Source organism: Symphalangus syndactylus, chromosome X (genome assembly GCF_028878055.3).
Source record: "Symphalangus syndactylus isolate Jambi chromosome X, NHGRI_mSymSyn1-v2.1_pri, whole genome shotgun sequence".
Lineage (NCBI taxonomy): Eukaryota > Metazoa > Chordata > Mammalia > Primates > Hylobatidae > Symphalangus > Symphalangus syndactylus.
In genome coordinates, this window is record NC_072447.2 from 21140148 (window position 1) to 21161187 (window position 21040).

Below are 21040 nucleotides of genomic sequence, written 5' to 3' on the forward strand. Positions count from 1 at the left end.
TTAACTCAATTTGCTCCACCTCCCTCCAATTCCTACACTGAAGCTCATTAACCACCGTAATGTGTCTGTATTTGGAGCTAGGACCTGTAAGGAGGTAATTAAGGTTAAACAAGGTCATTACAGTGGACTCTGATCCAATAGGACTGAAGTCCTTGTAAGAAGAGGAGATGAGGACACAGACACATACACAGAAGGACAACCATGTGAGGACACAGGAAGAAGACAGTGTCTACAAGACAAGGAGAGAGGCCCGAGGAGGAACCAGCCCTGCCCGCACCTTGATCTCAGACTTCCAGCTTCTGGAGTGTGAGAGAATAAATGTCTGTTGTTTAAGTACTCTAGCCTGAGGTATTTTGTTATGGCAGCTGGAAAAGACTAAGACAGTTCATTTCTGACTTTTAAATGGAATGACTATTTTACCACTATGTACAGTATTAGCTGTTGGTTTACAAAGAGATAGATATTCTTTATATTTATCTATTTATTCTCAGTTTATTTTGACTCTGAATATGGAATACATGCCAATTCTTTCCTAAAGTGAATTTTGAAAATATATCATTTTAAGTGACTTTGCCTATGTGAAGGATGAATTCACCATCCCTTTCACACGGTTTTGAAATAAGCAGTGAATGAATACGACTTCATGCTTCCCAAGCCTTCATCTTTGCTCAGAGATTAGGGAATATTAAAATTCTCAAGTAGTTTTTAAAATACATTTTGTCCCCTAGAGAAATAATTATTAACATTTTGGCAAATATTTGAAAATATTTTCATGAAAAAAATTCATTTCATATACCATGTTGTTGAAATTCACGTAGAACTTGAAAATTATGGGCATTTTGCAATGAAGAATATCCAACGCTTTAATACGAGGGTGATAGTTTTACAGTTTCAAAATGGCTCTGTGAGAAGCCCCTGCCATACTGTTGGGAACCAAGGAAAGGGAGGCAACGACTTAATCCCTCACAAACAACTTAGGTCAAAAGATGTACAGAAAAAAATGTAGTTAATTTGAGGAGCAATTAAATCGGAACAGGTAACACAATGATCTCACTGCGGATTCCAACACTTCTCTCTGTCCCTTGTGTTTTCCATAGTGCTGGAAAAAGATCTCGAAACCAACCCCAACATGTCACGACTAAAGTTTAACAGACAAAATACCCTAAGATATGTTCTTATTCAGTTTTGTACGTCTGCAATGACTGTCATGTAAGTAAAGAGTATTTCCTGAATTAATTCCATCTGGGTAACAGTTTTTCTGATGAAAACAGTTACAATCCATGGAAATATTGTGTGGCTAATGAAGGAGAAAAAAATAACAGTGCTTATGTGTACAAAATATTATCTATTCAAGAGACTCACAAAGAACCAGAATATTTTGAGCCATCCTGAAGATCTGCTTTCAGAGATAACATGCACTCCTCAGTCAACAAATATTCTCACCAACATCTTTGTAAAGCAAGTCTCTCCAACCAACAATAACCAGCAGAGAATACTACAGACTTTGAAATGATACTACTAATATCCCTTGCTCTTTAACACTTCATTTTCTCTTTTTAGAAGATAATAGTTCTAGAGATTGCTTGTGAGACAAAGAGCCTCATGTGAGACCAAGGAGCTTTAGCCGACTGCTTGTGGAGCAGAAGAGTACAGTGTAGACCACAGAACGATGTTCTGCAGAGGCATTATTACAGATAGGTGAAAACTCATTATTTTTCATTATAAAACTTGTTCTAGTGTGCACTTTTTTTAAAATTTCGAAACACCATATAAAATGTGCCAAATTTAGCATAACTGCCAAATGTAATCAAAGAAATATAAACTGCAGTGTCTAGACATTGACTACTGTTGCACAGCAGCATCATTCTAAGGAATACTTAGAATGCCGATTCTTTCAAGTGTAAGATAGTTGTCGTCCAGATTTTTTTTTATATAAATCACCAAACTCCATCTGAGGATTTATGAGGTGGAAAAAAGTCTAATAAGTAGTAATTAGTAAGTTCTTAAGTGTTGTGTATGTTTCATTTAAGTGAAATTAAGATGACGTTGATAGTGCCATCTCTTGGATGATGTCAGCAGTATAACATATCCTTCCTAGGGGCATACAATATATAAGCAAACATTAGCTGCTAGTTACAGCACACCTGTATACACTCTACTAATCACTGTGTGTCCGTAATATGACATACTTTCAATGAGCTATGAAAGTATACTCTTTAAACTTCCTTGGCATGTATCACTCTAGTGTAAATTTGTATTACCATATCTCTGTGAAATCCATGAGCTATTCAATGGAGTAACATCACTAAAATGTATTGAAGCAATTTGACTAATGTGGAAGAATAAAAAAGAACGTATGTGCTTTGGCCAAGCATCAGTGTGTGTCCTTTGTCTAAAAATATAAGAATCTGGCTGCAGCTTTGGTTAAAAAACAGTAACGGACATGAGATCAAATTTACCCTGTAGGAAATTCACCCAGATATAGATGCACATCACTTAGATATGCATTACACCCATTTGTCTTATTCATACAAAATGGCTTAATGATTAGAAAACACCAACATAAATACTTTGGAAGGAGAAGATACTAAATCAAAGAAGTAAGTCTTTCATTGAAAGCCTCTATTCACTGCTGCAGGAGCAGGACGGCTCACTTAAAATACATAAATATCCGTTTACAGTTGGAGTACTAATTGGGATTTTTAAAAAATTTAATTAGTCACATATATATTTTACATTTCTTGGAAGACTGTTCTTTTTTTAAAGGTAAAATCATGACTCTCATACAAATATCAACATGTGTCAAAAGATTTTATTAAACTAATTCAATTTGTTAGGGAAATGGTAAGACGTTACAACTGGTTAAGAGGAGCATTAAAAGTGCAGACATATATTCAGGCCATCAAGAATGAGGAAATGAATTTGCTAAATTGATGCAACATCAATCAATCGCCAGGGCCTGTCATTCACAGACAATCACTCCACCACACGCACACATGCATTCCTACGGTTTGTCCACAACTTCCAGAGCTGAAGAGTAGCTCAAGGACATCAAAGGGCAGAGGCCACTAGGAAGGGCTGAGCCACAACGGAGCAGTTCTCCTTCACTCTCGATTTCCATGGCTACCACCGTTTTTCTCTGGCAAATCATAGACGAATTTTAAAGACTGAGTAAATCTATAAAAGCGATTAATCACAGAAGTTCAATGTCTGATAATTATTCCAGAAGTGTTCCTGGGCACTCAGACTCACCAAGCATACATTCTTAAATCAAATTCTATTTCTATCCAAAAAGCGTAGCCCAATGGTGTTCTTAAAGGAGGCGAATGGTTGTTCTGAGGTAGAAAACATTCTCCAATGTAGGTAAGGATGTAGATATCAGGTAAATGTTACAGTTGTGTTCACACTAACAATAAACTATGGATGATGTGGCTCAGTCAGTCAATGAGGAAAGATCCAGAGACATTCTGAGGTCACAAAAAGAATTTAAATGTTAGCTAACAAGGAGTGCTCACCAAAAACAGGACTTTCCCGCTCAGACTGCAAACCAGGCAGAACTACCATCTCGCTTTATCAGTTGTCATTGCATGTTGACATCAACACTGAGGAGACTGATGCAGATGACAGATATAAACATATCTACATACATATGCATACATAACGCATATACTTATATGCATACACAGTTTACATTTCCCAGCCAGTGTTCAGAAAAACTAGAATAAGAGAGAAGTGATGTGCCATTTTGTCTTGGAAAAGTATATATTTTACATATACATGCATGCATACATCTACATACATATGCATGTAATGCCTACCTGCATATTACCAAACTGATACACACGTGTATACATGGAGGTGCGTGTGTGTATACGTGTACATTCACTTTATCACATACTCCATCAGCTTGATTTCCGAGATGGTAATTCAAGTTTCATCTTTGTTCTGGGCTTCGTTTCTGTCTCTACTGTATTTTTTGTCTCAACCGTCAAGTCACATTTTATCGACACGTTAGACTGGGACAAACCAACATGGGATGGAAACTCCAATCTCAGGAGGCTAAAATCATGATGCAGGTTGGGATTGAAGAGTTGCTGATTTCCTTTCCCCTTCCCCCAGCAGTGTGGACCATGAGAGTGCGCTGGGGGCGGAAGACTGAGGCCCTCCCTCTCACTCATAGGGGGGCAAACCAAACAGCTCGGGCTGGAAGTCCTGCAGGGAATTCAGCACCAGGGTGGCCTTTGTCGTCAGGTCTCGGCTCAAGTTTCTGTCAGGAACCATGACCACCTGCATCCCAGCTGCCAGGGCCGCCTCCACCCCGTTGGGAGCATCTTCAAAGACAAGGCACTGTAGGAAGAAAAAGAAAGTCGAGATGGCCTTTCATGGAACCAGACATGTGGATGAAGTGTTTATTATCGTCGTCACCATTGGCTCTGCAACTGTGCAGAAAGAGACAGAATTACAGTGGGGGCTCCCCAGAGTAGAGATTGTGGTGAGGACAGCATGCTGTTTCTTACTGGCTCCCGAGGTCTCCCCGCCGTAGCTCCTTTAAAGGGGAGAGGTTTCTGTTGCAGCCAAAGCATTGTTGAAATGGAGCGCAGCTGTGTGGTGAGGCAAGCTTCTCAGCTTAAAACTTTATTTTATTGGGATCATAACAATCTGTTCAATCAATAGTTGAACATTCAGAGTGTGAGAGGCAATTGCAAAACTAAAAATCATGCTCTTAAAATATAAAACCACTTCAGAGCTGCTCCTGTTTTATGTACTGTGGTTTGAAAATTAAATGGTTAGAATCTTTTAAGTTAAAAATTCAGTTCCTGTGTGTGCTAGTGTGACGTGACAAATATGAGCACGAAAATGTAGTGTGCATGCATGCTCTCTTTTGGATAATCGCGAAAATCCACTTTATTATTGGGATTACGGACACACCACCATCCAAAACCTGTGGTCTCTTCATTCAGACACCCACATTGAAAATGGGGTGTTTCCTACTGGCAACTGCAAAGATATGGAACCAACCTAAGTGCCCATCCACCAATGAGCGGATAAAGAAAATGTGGCATATATACACCATGGAATACTACTCAGATATAAAAAGGAATGAAATAATGTCTTTTGCAGCAACATGGATGGAGCTGGAGGCCATTATTCTAAGTAACTCAGGAATGGAAATCCAAATATCGTACGCTCTCACTTATAAGCGGAATCTAAGCTATGAGGATGGGAAGCCATAAGAATTATATATAATGGATTTTGGGGACTAAGCCAAGGGACTTCAGCCTCTGCAAGTGGGGAGTGGAGGCAGACTGACTTTTCTCTGCATGGACTTGGTGGGTTGCTCCTTTGAAGGTGGTGACCAGGGACAGGGAAGGTGGAAGTGCCCACAGCTCCCTTCTCTTTTCTAGCAGGGCTCCTGCACCTTCAGTGAAGCCGGAGAACTGGGGTTTGGTCCAGGGGATGGCGCTGGTACCTGCACATGCTCCTGGCAGGCCCGTGGCCTCCTGAAATCTCCCTCCTTCACCCCACATATCATCTCTGTGTCAGGACATGCACATGGATGTGTGTGTACGCATGCATATTCTATATGATTTTAATTAATTTCGTGATCACTTTGTAGTGTATTTAGTGGACCTTCTAAGGCTGACTTCCACGACTTCAAGGAAGTATCTGGTCAAGAATATTCTTGACGCAGCTTGTACCGACGCCTACATATAGGCTGTAACTAGGCAGGGCCCAGTTTTCACACACCTTCCCAGGATGCCATGGCAAATCGTGACCACTGATGAACGTCTGCTAAATTAGCCAAGACGGTGGAGGTGTCCTGGTACAGGACTTAAGAGCCACAAAGGGGCCATGGAAAGTCAGCGCTAGGGAATAGACAGAGCAAATGCAGCATCTCCTCTGCTTAGGGCAAGGGAAGTTCAGAGGCAAGCTGGAGGTCATGCAGTCACGCGAGGTCATGCAGTCACGCGGAAGACAGAACTCTTGAATAGAATCCAGATCTGCAGAATCCAATGTTCTTTTCACTCTACCCAGCTGAAGGCTAAAATATATCTGATTTCCATCTCCAGGCGAGGAGATGAGCTTAATTAAACTGTAGCTTGAGGGATTTAATTTAGGGAGCATAACATTCCCAGCTACAAGGGAGGTGAAGCACCTTGGCGGCTTATCACTTGGAGGTGATGAACTGACTTCTCCAATGATGTTGAAGTGCAGCAGCGACCTGGGGATGGTCTCTGTTCAGGGGACTTAAAAAGTCCTTGTACTTTAATTTCTTAAAAACAAATATCATATAGCTTAAAAGTTCCATTTTATAACTAGTAAGTTGCACGTAAGAGTATCTTTGTCTGACAGCAGCAGGGTGTCTTAGTCCCTTCAGGTTACTGTAAGGAAATACCACAGACTGGGTGGCTTAAACCCCAGACAGGGATTTCCCATAGGTCTGGGGCCAGGCGGTGTGAGATCAGGGAGCCAGCGTGGTCTCTGGCTCCCTGTCTCCTCCTAACACATTACACTGGGGGTGAGGATTTCAGCATCTGAATTGGGGGAGGGAAACAGTCCAAACACAAGGGCAATGAATAAAAATGGATGGGATTAGAGGAAAACCTGAGAAACAATAGGGAGCTGGATGATACCCGGGATGCTAAGCCTGATGGAGAAGCTGATTCTCACGTTTCTGATGTGGTGGGTCTTGGGGCCGCCATTTTGGTGGCAGGAAGGAGAGGTAGCTTTTGTGACAAGTTGGATTTGAGGCCATCGTGGGACACCCAAGTAGAAGGCTCGGGGTCTCCATGCGCCGTGGCTGTGAGCTGGAGGTGCAGTCAGGTGTCATCAGAGCAGAGAACAGCTGATTAGACAGAAGGAGGAGCACTGAGAAGGGACCCCGGCAGCCCCGGCATTTCTGTGCGGTGAGCAGAAGAGGTCTATGGATGGAGCTCTAGGTACAGTTTGGGCAGGAAGGGAACACAGTAGGAGGCAGTGTCAGGAGCTAGGTTAGGTTTTTAAGAGGGAAGGAGAAGGGCCCGCGGCTTGTGATTCTCTCATGTTCCTCCCCAGCTCTCACTTCCTGGTGATGCTTCCACCTTTGGCTCCTCCCTGCTGCAAATCCCCGTCTCCGTGGCACTTGCCCACCATTTCTTCTCAGCAGCTGGGATCAACAGCACGTCCCATCAGGAAGCAGACAGAACAGTCACAGCAGGGAAAGAGCCAGCCCCTTTCCAATCCCGCACACTGGGACCTCCTCCGGGCCGCAAGCAGAGTGCTGCCTGTGCCTACTTGGGATCACATTTCGTAACCGATTTTACCTTTTAAACTATAATGTGTCTGTTTTAAATTATGTGCTTCATTGGAACTAGTGAGCTTTCCAAATATTACTATATCATCTCTAAGGAATAAAGCTTTCTCTTTTGCTTAGTGAAACACATTTGGAAGGCAGTCACTGAAGGGTACTTTCAGGGCTCCCAGAAGCGGTCCTGGAATTACATGGAAGCACAGACAGTACAGCAGCTGCTCACAACTATTCATCAATTATAAAACCATGTATGATCTGAATCTCATCACCAAAACCAGGCTTTTTCCTAGGAGGTTTTTTCCTATGCATTAATTTTGTAATATGAAGTTCAATTTTCACATGGTGAGACATCAAAACTTCAAGGGGGCCTTAAACTTTGTTTTTAATTTTGATTGGCAGCGCTCATATCTAAGGTTTAAGTTCTGTTTGACTTCATGTTCCTTGTCAGATAATGATCTGTAAATAAGTACTACAATGTTGTCATGTTGGATACATATACACTATTAGATGTTTATTTAAACATGAAACTTTAAAGTACTGCTGTCAAAATGACTGCTGAGGTATGCGTGTATTTTGTTATTAATTAGTACTTTTGTTTATATTATTCATCAATCCATCCATCTGTCCATCCATCCCTATTTATCAGTCTATCCATCCCTCCCTTCCTCCTGCTTTCCCTTCCTTCATCCAAACACCCACCTACCTACTAGTAAGCTACATATGGTGCTGCATTCCTCTAAGTAATAGTGCTGAGGTGGAGGTCAGTATCCCTTGTGCACCGCAGAGCTACTGTTTTATTGAATCGATAGTGCTCTGAAAATCAAACTATAAAACCATTATTGATATAAACATGTTTATAACAAAACCCTTTAGAGTTACAAGCTAGGTAAATGAATGAACTACACCCCTAAATTGATTCCTTCTCCTATAGAGAACAGCCTTTGAAAAAGTTATTTAACAACTTGGTTGGGGGGTGGGCAGGAAAGCTTCCTAATGAATTCTCTCTGTGTCATTTTATTCAATAAAAGTACATTACAGGCACTCTTAGCATGCATATTAAAGTGTATGCATGTAAATTAAGTGGTGAGCAAAAGACTTCAAGACAGCTCAAAAAACCTTCCTGATTTCCTTTTTTAATGGTACAGATGCCGTGTCCACCAATCTGTCAGAAACCAGTAAAAACCCAGCAAGGCCCTGAAAGGTGCTGACTGTCTTAGAGTCAAAAACAAACCGCAAGTTTCTAGATGGTCACTAGAATCATTTTCTTTTTCCACGTCCTCTGAGTAAAACATGTGAAATCAATTCATTTTCCATAGCCTTCTGCATGAGACTCATGATCCGCAAGTGTGACGGGAGGCCCCTATCAGTTTTTTGTGTTTAGAGGGAACACTATGACTTCAGACAGACTCGGGAAGATTAGCCAGGTACAGGATTAAAATGCTCTAACCTGTAGAGCAGCAAGTTGTATTTATTTTCAACAGCACTTTCGTTATGGAAAAACCACATTTAGGTGCCTTAGATGAGACTTGCTTGTGGTATGCTTGCTGTATAACATGACTCCACACATTGTCAGGACAGCAAAAGCACAGTGATGTTTTGCCTGCTTTTGAGAGAAGCTACGGAGGGCGCTTCCCCAAACAGGATTATCATGGCATAAAGAGAGTGCCTTTGCTGGCCTGTGTGAGTGATTTTTCCATGTCATCTCCAAATGTGCCGTGTAGAAGAAGCTGCCATTTACAACGGGAACTGATAAACACAGAGAAAAAAGCCTAAGGAATTCATTGGACCTGGAGGGGGTTAAAAGACTTCGTGATTAAATGAGCTGGTGGATGAGCCAATGAGCTGTCTGTGTGGTGAGCACGTGTGGCAGCCGGCAATGCAGAGGCCTCTCTTCGGTCCTCTCCTCGGTCCTTTCCATCCTGACACCTGTTGTGCATGGCCCAGCAACCTACTCAACAGGGGATGAGAGGCCTACAAAGCCAATGCCCTTCAGGATGGATTTATTTTTTGGTTTTCACAGGGATGCCCTCAATTCTCCTTCTTGCAAATATATTAACTGCTGACTCCTGAAATAAAAGCCGGTGTTTATAGCTGTGGTTGCAAAGTCAGTGTTTCCAAAATAAAGATGTGTTGCAGTACCAGGTGAGGCTTATGTTGTTTTCACTGGCCTCCCATGCCCATATTAACGTTCAATTCTAAATTGTCTAGTATTAGAATGTTCATGGGGTAAGGGGTTTCTAGAATGTTCTGCGACACAGCAGTCCAGAGAAATTTTCCAGAAAAAGAAGATTCCTCCCATTAAATGAGGAACTGGGGACCTGCCATGTACAATTAGCACAGAAATGTTTCCAGAAGTGCTGCCATGGATAACTCTGTAGTTGAAACTTCACTGAGGCCTCTCAGGCATGGACACCTATCTTCAGAGCAAATCAATGAAGGTCCTGCAAAGCAGCACTCAGAGGAATCTAGTTTGAGGAAGTTTTCACAAAGAGTAGCCGAATGTGGCATGACTCACGTCAATGCAAATGCAATTCATTTGCCTTGTTTTCTTGAACTATTCTGAATCTTACCTGTAAAATAATGACAGTTGAGGCAGATTTCACCTTAAATGCCTATCCTCTTGCAGGAATGGTTGCTTACATGGCATTGAGGCTACTGCTTAATTCAGAACTGAAGGGACCAGCTCTTTGAGGGCACCCTCCCTAGGCCCCTCAGCAATGGGCTCTGCTGACTGCTCATGACAAAATGGCACCTGGGGCACCTGTGAGGGCAACACAGGGCCTGGTCCATCCCTCTCTCCTTTCCTTTAGATAGAGAGGGGCGTGAGCATATTCTCAATCCTGGAAAACAGAGGTGGGAGGCATCTTGCCTTCCTTTCTCTAACCTGAGATGCCGATGGAGCCTGGGCTAGAAGACTGACCTGGCTGTGGGGGCTAGAGAAGAGTGAGAATTTGCTGGATGTGGGGCCTAGCCTGAGGGTGGAAATTACTGGTGCTACTGACACAGTACTTGTGTGATACTGTGTATGACTAACTCAGTGTTTTTCAACCATTTCATTCATGACCACCCCAAAAAAGCTTTTACAGTTATTTTCCCCCAACAGTCTATCCCCATAACATGTTATAATAACACAGATGCACTATATTTTTCTGTATGTGTATTGGTGCTTGATACATTAAAAAAAAGTAAGGTTTCATTTTCACCTCCCCAAAGCCAATTTTTATACCTTGGGACAAAATGCATGGACTATTCAATTTTACTCAGTTGAACAGTTTTTGGGGAACCTACTGAAACCACTCTCAAGGAAGGGTCCCACTGACCCAGGAGAAGAAGGCTTCACAGAGTGGGGAAGTAGCTGAAGATTTCAGAGAAAAACACTTTCACTACAGAGAAGAATCACCCCACCCCCACCCCACTGCGTGGAAGATCACAAATGAACTGTAACCTTCCAAAGTCAACACACAACATTTTATAACTATGACGTACTTAGGGAGCTGTTCAATTGCATGGAATAATTCATACATTGAAGAATGTGGAGAACAAACAAATGAATCTCTGACAGATAACACTATTCCAGGTAGTAGTCTTTAAATATGCCCTCCCACCAACTTCAAATTTTATAAATGAATGAATCAATGATATCCAGTGGTTGGCAGATGGGACATGCTCCATCGCTATCAGCTATTATTATGATAATGGTGATCCATTCTGTAGACGTTACAAAAAATTCACTATGAAGTTTAAAATTACTCAACTCGTGTTGGGACTGGGACTAGCACCTTATATTCTAGTGACTAGGCCACTAAATATCTCAATTACTAGTCAGTATATTGATAAACTGCAAATTAATGGCATTTGTTTCTTCCTGTTTTTTTGTGAGATTCATCAGAAATGCTTATTTATATTAGAAGCTGGGCTTTAATCAATAGCTATCAGCAATTGAAGCATGTTAGACATATTTTTAGGAAATTAACACCTACATAAAGTACTGTCTTGGGCAGGCAGAAGACAGAAAGCAGAGCAGACAGCTCTCTGGCCTCCCTGGAGTTCATGGTCTCCAAGGCAGGAAACATGCACTGGGGAATCCCTGCTAATACAAGCCCGCTGTGGGGAGCCCTGTTTGAGGCACACAGTCCTCTGGAGCAGGAACAGCAGTCCATTCACCAGGATTTGGAAGGTGGATTTGAAGGAGTGGGTTTAGGGAAGATGACTTAGGGATGTCTGGTCAGAGGCAGGTCATGAAAGACAGGCATAATCGCACATGATGTATGTAGCCACTGGGAAATGGAAGGTGTGTGTGGGGTGAGAAATGCAGGCAGAGGGAAGAGCTTGGCAGAGACAGTTACTGGCTGCACTCCAGTGTGGAGAGGCTTGTCGGGATGAGATGGACATGCAGAAAAATAAACATTGTACTGGGGGCAGGCAGAAGACAAGGCCCCAGAAGGAAACCAGAAGTAGTGAGTGAGGTAGGGAGCAAGGGGTCAGGCTGAGAGGTCTGTGCTTTACGAGGTGGGTGGGGAGGGAAGCTGGGGAGGGTGAGATGAGGTCAGAGCAGGGCAACTGGTCATATCAGTGTTTTAGAAACATCAAAGAAGCAAAACCACTGATTTACCAAGAAACTCTGACCATTGTTAAAGGCAGTGCCCCCCTACCCTAGCAGTACTGTTTATGTCTAGTAAGATTATTCAAAAGCATGACTGCTTAATTTTTTTTTTTGGAAATCCAAAATACAACTCATCCACTGAAATACCTGGCTTAGTGTCAAATGTTTTATTCCACAATGGTGGCTTAATTCAGATCGGTTGGTTACATGCTACCTGCTATTAAGATGGCCTCATGCAAATTGTCATTCTTTGAAACTGCTGGTATGTGGAGATTGCACAACTTCATGTACAAATGCAGACGGAACCAGAGAAACCACTTAGCAGTTACACTGGTACAACACCACCATACAAATGAATTACAAAGCAGCCCTCAAGAGATGTTACACACGTGATAATAAGTAGTCACTGCTGGCCTGTCATTTTAGCAATTTACAGTTTGCTTGATATATGTGTCTGGGTGTATGAATCCAAAGAATGAGAAAAAATTAATTGCGTAGTAATCCATTTATCAGGAGTCATACTGAACAAAATGGAATAAAAACATCACAAACAGGTACAGCATGGAGATTCTGTTGGGTTAATGGTCTTTGTAATTGCAAAGGAAAATGATGTTACTATCACTTTTGGGTGTTCAATTCAGCTTATCTGAAGGGGCTGGAAAAAGATCAAGTAATTACTAACCATACTTGACTTTGAAATGCGTTCACACACCTGTCCAGTTGATGTGGGGAGAAGAGAGTGTAGGAGGTACCGTCTCCCCTTTCATTCCATTAGCTATGGGAATACCAGATAATTAGGTTTTTTAAATACTGTAAGTATAATATTGTTTGTTTTTTGTTTTTGAGACAGGGTCTCACTCTGTCGCCCAGGCTTGGGTGCAGTGGTGCAATCACGGCTCACTGCAGCCTTGACACCCCCAGGCTCAGGTGACCTTCCCACCTCTGCCTCCCAAGTAGCTGGGACTACAGGGAAGCACCACCATGTCCGGCTAATTTCTTTTTGTAGTTTTTGTAGAGATGGGGTTTCGCCCTTTGCCCAGGCTAGTCTTGAACTCCTGGGCTCTAGCAATCAAGCTACCTTGGCCTCGCTAAGTGCTGGGATTTCAGGCGTGAGCCACTGCACCCGGCTAATATTATTAGATATGTATTCGTAAGCCTATGAACTATTGCGTAGTCCACTTCTAAATGACAACTACAAAAATCTAGGAAGGGCTGTGTAATTCATCCTATAATCATGACGACTGTTTACTACAGTCGTGATTTTGAGCATATATATAAGAGAAAAACAGTACGTATTCAACGTTTCTCTTTATGTTGGGACATGCACTGGCACTTCCGTCTCATAAAAAGAATAGAACGTGAACAGAAGGCTCTTACAAGATAGAAGAGCCCACTCTCTGGTCATGGGGTCACTCATGGGACAAGTACAAAGATTAAAACCAGAACACACTGCTAAAAACTATCAAAGATAGGCAAGCTGTTGATCTGCATTTATTGGATGTCTATTGAATAAATAATGAGGGCATTCTACATTCCGAGGTCGTGAACAGCCCATATTCCCACTTGGGAACACAACCAGAAACAGTAGTTCCTAGTCATTTCATTGTTCAGGTGTGGTTTCTCAGTATTAATACAGGGAGGTGGGGAAGAGGAAAGGAAGATGTAGGGGTGAAGGGAAAGATTGCTCCCCTCCTCGCTCCTATTTAGGAATAAATCAGGTGGGAGATGTGCTTCCGTAACCAGCTGGACAGAGTCTGTGTCCCTGAGAGGTGCCCAGAGGGTCCCAGTTTGCACCAACCTCTCCTGAGTCATGCTGGAACCTTCTTTCTAGAGAGCTGTGTTTGGAGAACGGCACACAGAGCCCCCTGACTCCTGGGCCTCCAGCATCTCCCAGGAAGACCTCCAACAGTATGTGATTAAACTATAGACACGCAGCTCAAATAATACTCTGGATGAGCCACAGAACATGTCTTCTTTTCTACAGAAAACGTATTTTCTTAACCTTTGAATAAGCTAGGGCATTAAAATAAAAATGTACTTATTCAGTGAGCAATTTAATGGTTGGATGTTTTCAAGAAAACTAGTCCCTCCCTCATTTATTTTTTTCTTTTCAACAGAATCAAAGATGCTGTTCTGCTAGTGCAAACTTCTTAGGAAAAGATAAATGTGTGAATAACACCATACCCCTCACAGCACGTGGCATTGGTCTCTGGAGGCTGACATTCTGCAGAATCAAACACTGAAGGGAGCAGCCTTGTCCACTTACGGTTCAACAAGGGTCCCTGTTGCTGTGCAACGCTCATCTCACAAAATGACCCCACTTCCCCCGCTATCTGGCTGTCATTTCATCAAAGCACACACACCCTGCCTGATCCCTTGGGCGCCGGCCTTTGGGCAGTTCCAGGCCAGCTCCTAAATCCTCGCCTGGCCGCCTGGGAGGCTGGAGCCCATTTTCCAATGACCTTGCTAAATGAACTGCGAATCTGCTTTTGCTGAAGAAACGCAACCTTCTAAGGAGGCCAGAGGGAAGCAACTCTGGTGGCACCATTCTGCCAAAGGTCACCCTGAGCATGGACGCACAGCTGTGCCACTGCTTAGTTACCAGGTCTCGCGATTCCCATACCAGGTCCGGCTCCGCGGGGAGACTTCCTGAGGCCTGCCGGCATAACATTCATAGGTATTGATGCCCGCACTGTCCCTTCCGCGGACTCCCCAGAAAATTCCGCTCATAACGGAGGCTCCTTTGCTGTTCTCATTCTCCAAGCCTGCTGTTTTCAGTGTGGGAGTCCTTGAGGCACGTTCAGGGGGCCCACACAGTCAAATCTACACCCACAGTAATACTAAAGCACCGGTAACCTTTCTATACTGTGTTGACAGTGGTATCTACAGTACAAATGCAATGTCGGCAGGAAAAACAGCCCACACAGCTGGGGCCCGCGCATGCAGGAGGGCCAGAAGCCGAGCTCTGCTGGCAAGCGCGGCGCTCCGCCCCACAGCAGGCACTCCGGCAAGAGGATTAAAGCGCGGCTCCACCTGGGAATACCTGCGCTGAGTGGTACACACTCTACTTTTATGAAGCCTCAGCCTTCGAGTTGGCTGTTTTTTTAAGATGCCGTGAGATGATGAAAAGGCCCCTAAAGCGCGTGTGCCACATGGGGAGGTGAGCCCCTGGTCTCCAAGGAAACCACGTGCTCCCCCTGCTCGCACTGCAGCAAGATCCCCACTTCATCATGGTTTTTCTTTCCTGGAGCCTCATGTTTATTTGAAGGAATGACTGACAGGCAGTGAGTGATGATTACTAAGATTTGGGCATCTGGCAGAACTTTTCTAGAAAATCTTCTCGAAAGAGGGCCAATTCAAGGGAAATAACTGAGTGGGTTGACAAAAATAAAGTCTGAGTTTTCTAGAGAAATTGAGAATTTTGGAAATCGTGCATCTACCACCACAAGCTTGACAACTTGCCAGAATTGAGACTTACCTGATGAGACTGATGGCGACATGAACAGATGTGGGTTTTTGTTATTATTATAATGAAATGAGTCAACATTTTGGAGATCTAATTTTTCAGCTACCCAGTATTTTCTGAACGAACAAATGCATGATGTTACAAAAATCATGCATGGATACAAGATCCATTCAAAGTTTAAGGCTCGGTAATAGATTTGAAGATACACGAGGAGGAAAAGGTTACTGATAGGGCTTCAATTTCCACATAGCAACTAACTCTTAAGAAACTATCATTTGCTGAATTCTGGTGTAGTAAAACAGCTACACACAGAAATAGAGCTAAAGAAAGAAAAATAGTTAACATTATCTTAAAAGACTTAAAATATCCCTTCCTTTTCAAACTAGGTCCTATGTAAGAGACGTGATCTCAGCTCACTGCAACCTCCGCCTCCTGGGTTCAAGTGATTCTCCCATCTCAGCCCCCCTGCCCCCAAACACACAAAAACAAACAAACAAAAAACAAAAAAAACTTCTCATTCTCATTAGCCACTTCTTCTGGGGACAGCTCTAGGGGTAAAGGGTCCCACTGTTCCCTACCTGCTGGGTAATCAGATCCCTTCAAAAAGATGCTTTCGAGTTTTTGTCCAGTTTTTCTCATTGTTCTTAAGGGGAGAGTTAGCGCAGCTCGTTTAGGTCCTATCACCAGAAGGAGACTTGGTTCGAGTTTTACATGTTAATATTTGATTGGAGTAGGATTCACCTTAGTGTTGGAAGTAAACCAGAGCCTTGGGGTTTATGTCCCCCTCTCCACTGGCAAGACAGCTACCCCGGTATTATTTCCTGACTGATTCATCTGTTTCACAACAATCTGAAATGCCACCTTGATCCTCGCATAAATCCCCAAACATAACGAGGCTGAATTCACTGGTTATTCTCACTATTCTAGTTTGGGTGAGGGCAAGTCTGAGAATGTGTACACAAGCATTGTGGAGGCCAGATCGGGTGAGGAAGGTACAAGGAAGGTACACCATGTCCAGGGGTGGGAGAGTTCACGGGCTTTATTGCAAATTAGCCCAGGCCAAACACTTTTAAAAAGTGGATTCCTCAACTACAGCAATGTTACGCAATGCAAGGTGGGGAGCCATACATACAAACAGCACTAGTGCTACTTATGGGTCACATGTTCTCCGTATTCAATATACCATTCTCCTCCAATCGCAGTGAAGAGAAACAATGCCCAAATTTGCCAATAATCTGTGGTACTGCATTAAATGAGATACTAAACATTTAGCAAGGTTTTAGCCCAAAACATCCAATAATTATTAGTAATAATTACTAGTTAAAAGCTAAAAGATATTTTGAAAATTGACACAATTGTAAAAGACAACTGGTAATGCAGGATCAATGAACTTGATGCACTAGTGTATGGGGGAATAGTGACTAGACTATATTTTTACTGGCTAGTTGTCTGAAACCTCGCTATCAAAAACACTCAGTGAACACAGTATCATTATGAAAAATGCACAGCTGGTCACCAGCCAACCTAATGAAATGCCCCGAGTAGGGTAGTGGCATTAGTACTGATAGTGGCTACTAGTTCTTTTAAAAAGTGTTTCAAGGAACTACGAGGCATGGATTTTTTGAGGCATTTGAGTGACAGTCCAGAAATAAAAAAATACATGTTTTAGAGCAGTGGTCCCCAGCATTTTGGCACCAGGAACTGGTTTCATAGATGACAATTTTTCCTAGATCAGTGGGGGGTGAAAGGGGCTGGTTTGGGGATGAAACTGTTCCACCTCAGATCATCAGGCATTAGATTCTCATACGGAGCACACAACTCAGATCCCCTGCATGTACAGTTCACACTAGGGTTCAGGCTCCTGTGAGAATCTAATGCGGCCTCTGATCAGACAGGAGGTGGAGCTCAGCTGGTAATGCTGGCTCACTCACCGTTCACTTTCTGCTGTGCGTCCTGCTTCCTAACGGGCCATGGAGTACTGGTCCGTGGCCAGTGGATTGGGGACTCCTGTTTTAGAGGATGCAATAAAACATATATGGAGACTGCAACTTTTTGGTTTACAACTTCGGGGAAGTTAAAGGGCCAAAACCAGCACTGCTATAAAGATTAAGCTATTAGATGTTTTTTGCTGGGAAGTATTTCCAGAGACACGAGCTTTTTCCATAACACATATTAATCACACACACACAAACACACACACACGTGCGCACATGCATGTGCACACACACATGCAGTGCTGATTAAATGAAGCCTTGTTACATTTTCCATTGTTATACAAGTATCTGCCTTTAAAAGGGAAATAGTGGACCAGGGATTCATCCATTAGTATTTTCTCCACACAAAGCACAGGGCACAGTGCCATCCTGGAATTTCTCCGGTCAAGCATAAAGAAGATATCTGAAGGCAAGACATATGAAGAGTGATTATGAGAGGACAGAAGTTCATTCTGTTCTGAGATTTGCTGTTTTTCTCTAGCATTTAGTGAAATTATTTCTTCACTTCTCTGCATTTGACAGAGTGCAGAAGGGCCTCATGCCTCTAATTTGTGTTTTCCCAGAGACCCTCATGCCCCAGGAATGGCTCAGCTCTGGCGTAATTCTGCAGAACAGTACAGGAGCCCGTGTGCATGCAACCTGTGTCGAGGTCTCTGCAGGGCTGTGAACTTGAAATCAACACTGCAGTGCCCCAAGTTCCCCAAGAATGACGAGAAGCTCTCCATCAAAGGACGACAGATTCTGCCGCTGACTGTAAGCCCTGGAAACCAGTCTGGAGGAACGCAGGTGGCTATGGGTCTGCCAAGAAGCCAGAACACTCACTGAGCTGTGACCTGGCCAAAGCACAGCTCCACCTCCTATCAAAGCTGATGATGTACCCAAGGGGAGAGGGAGAGCCTGAAGGTGAAAAAGACAGCCTCCCCATTGACATCGCTGCAGCTGTAGTGGCAGGAGATGGAGACAAGGATCACGAGAATAGGTGTCAGTCAGGGTTTGTGAAATAACAATATAGAAGACGAATGCCTTCTCTATTTGTGGGGAACACTACAGGAAAAGAAAAAGAAGGTGATATGGTTTGGCTGTGTCCCTACCCAAATCTCATCTTGAATTGTAGCTCCCACAATTCCCACATGCTGTGGGAGGGACTCGGTGGAAGGTAATTGAATCAGGGGGGCAGGTCTTTCTCATGCTGTTCTCATGATAGTGAGTAAGTCTCATGAGATGTGATGGTTTTGTAAGGGAGAGATTCCCTGCATAAGCTCTCTTTTTGCCCGCTGCCATCCATGTAAGACATGACTTCCTGCTCCTTGCCTTCCGCCATGATTGTGAGGCCTCCCCAGTCATGTGGAATTATGAGTCCGTTAAACCTCTTTCCTTTATAAATTACCCAGTTTTGGGTATGTCTTTATTAGAAGCGTGAAAACAGACTAATATAGAAGGCCACACTATAGCTGGGAATGTAGGGTTTCTTTGCCAAGAGTTTATAAGAACTGAAAATCAAAGAGCAAGAAATAACTACTAAATTCTAATAAAAAATGACATCGGCTATTATTAAAACTAAATGACAGTGTGTGCTCCTAAATCACTCGGTATTCCTGGCATCTTGCAATCCAATAAAATGGCACATACACGAAAGGTTCAATAAAAGCTTATAGAGGGGAACTGAGTCCCTTGATGTGAATCTGTTTCTTTACCTACAGAATCAGTGACTGGATTCTGTGTCTATTGGCTTCTGCTTCTGTATATCGTGCGTTGATAGCCTCTGATTTGGGTGTGGGGACAGGGGAGGAGTCTGTGTTCTCAGGCTGGGAATGAGACCTTGAAGTCAACACAGCAGCTGCTACCTACAGCCTCAATTCAGGAAGGGAAGAAATGTACAAATGAGGACAAGGGAGGTTTTCAGAAGAGAAGCCCTAAGAAGTGGATGGATAAAGGAGGTTGCTGGCTGCAGACGGCATGTGAGGAGAGAAAATCCTCGTGCAATGAGAAGCTTCAAGGTTGGCTGAGGGACTCTAGGGTGCCTGGAGTGACAGGAGCAGGCTGAAGGAAAATGTGGGAAAATGGAGTGTTGGCCGTGTTTTCAGAGGTGCTCATGACTTCCAGGCAGTGCAGATGCATGAGCCTGGGGTTCAGACAAGCAGCAGGGTCCCCAAGAGTAGATTTAAGGTGGGAGAACCTCTACTGAGACTCCTAGTAAGTGTGGCCTGGCTGAACTTTTACATAAGATTTTCCCAAGGCCCCTTTCCAGACCACTGGGCCCAGGACTCTACACGTGTCCAGAAACCAAGATTTGAGTCAGGCACAGTGACGACAAGTAGCAGATAAGATCACCCAGGGGGATGGGACAGAGTGAGATGAACACCAAAACAACACCTGCACACACACAGATGCTGACTTGTGGGGATTGCTGAACCGAGTTCCTGGGTGAGAGGAAGTGCAGAAACAGTGGGAGCAGTGGATGAGGGCAGAAGGGCATGGTGCAGCCAGCAGAGGGAGACGTTGCAGAGAGCATGGGAAATGGATGTCTGTGGTTTCAGCAGTCAGGAGCAGCAGATGCCAGGATGAAATGCCCCCCGAAGTGAGGTGAGGAGGCGAGGATGCAGTCAGAAACAGGGATTGTGGCACCTGGCAGCTAACATGGGAACAAGACTGAGGGACACCGAGGTCATCTGGGAGAGCAAGATGCCCCAAGGCTAGTGTTCTGGACATGGACGTAAGGCTGCTCGGGCTGGATAAAGGCAGGACCTGAGAACCAGGGGCTGGGCACCTCAGGGTCGTTTAGAAACAAGGATGCCATGTGCGCTCGGCAGGCCAAGGGCCTCTTGTTGGTGCTGGGTACTGGGCATTCAGAGAAGGGGGCAGGGGAGTAACGATGGGGTGTTGGGGAGAAGCAGATGGGGCCTCCATGGACTGCGGAACATGCCACAGTGGCATGAGGGTTATTAGAGTTGAAGACAGTAAGCATCAAGTACAGGAACAGACGGCTTCCGCACTCCCTTCCCTTTCTAAGGAAAGCCTTCCAGAAGAATTCAGCCCTCAGCCCTCGTACATCCAATGCTCAGGAGTTTCACAACCAGGGAAGTGTGAGTCTTATGACCAAAGATAAGAAGTCAGCACCTGTCGCACCTAGATGAGAAATCGCCCCAAAAGATGTTGTTATAAAACTATCTTATCCACCATCTAGTCTCCTAACGGCCCACTTAGTTTTCCTAAAAGTCGTTTATTCTTCTGTGTGTCCTTCTGCCATTCTCCCGTCAATGTTAAGATGACATACAAATCCGAAATTCTAACTGCCTCCTTAAGTCACATTTTTCTGTGAACTCCTTGGTTGTATGTAAATACAAATCTATCTTTACTCTTGATAGTCTGTCTTTTGTTAGTTTGATTTACAGGCCCCCAATCACTGCACCTAAGAGGGTAGAGGAAACACATTTCCTCTGACAGTGCAATTTGGTTTAAGCAAGTGCCCTCATGCCAGGAAACTCAGGAGGGACACCAAGCCCAAAGGCAAGTTCAGTGAAAGAAAAGAAGTGTAAGGACAGTATCCGTGAAGGTCCTTGTTATTACGGTTTTTTAAATAATGAAAGAAGGGAGAAAGGGAAATGAAATAATACCAAGGACAAGTGAGCAGAGGCATGCCTATTTTGTTCAGTGATGATGGGTGACAGGAGGAGGTGGCCTTGAGG

The 21040-nt window shown here is 43.7% G+C and overlaps 1 protein-coding gene across 3 annotated transcripts in view; it reads right to left on the minus strand.

The window, feature by feature from the left end:
• Positions 1-2794: 2794 nt before the first annotated feature.
• PUDP (pseudouridine 5'-phosphatase) overlaps positions 2795-21040 on the minus strand; it is an 86264-nt gene continuing 68018 nt past the window's right edge. For all 3 annotated transcript variants that reach the window (XM_055269318.2, XM_055269319.2, XM_055269317.2), the window contains one exon: positions 2795-4347. In XM_055269318.2, coding sequence (XP_055125293.1) covers positions 4171-4347 — 177 coding nt within the window. In that variant the 3' untranslated portion in view covers positions 2795-4170. The remainder of the gene's footprint in view (positions 4348-21040) is intronic.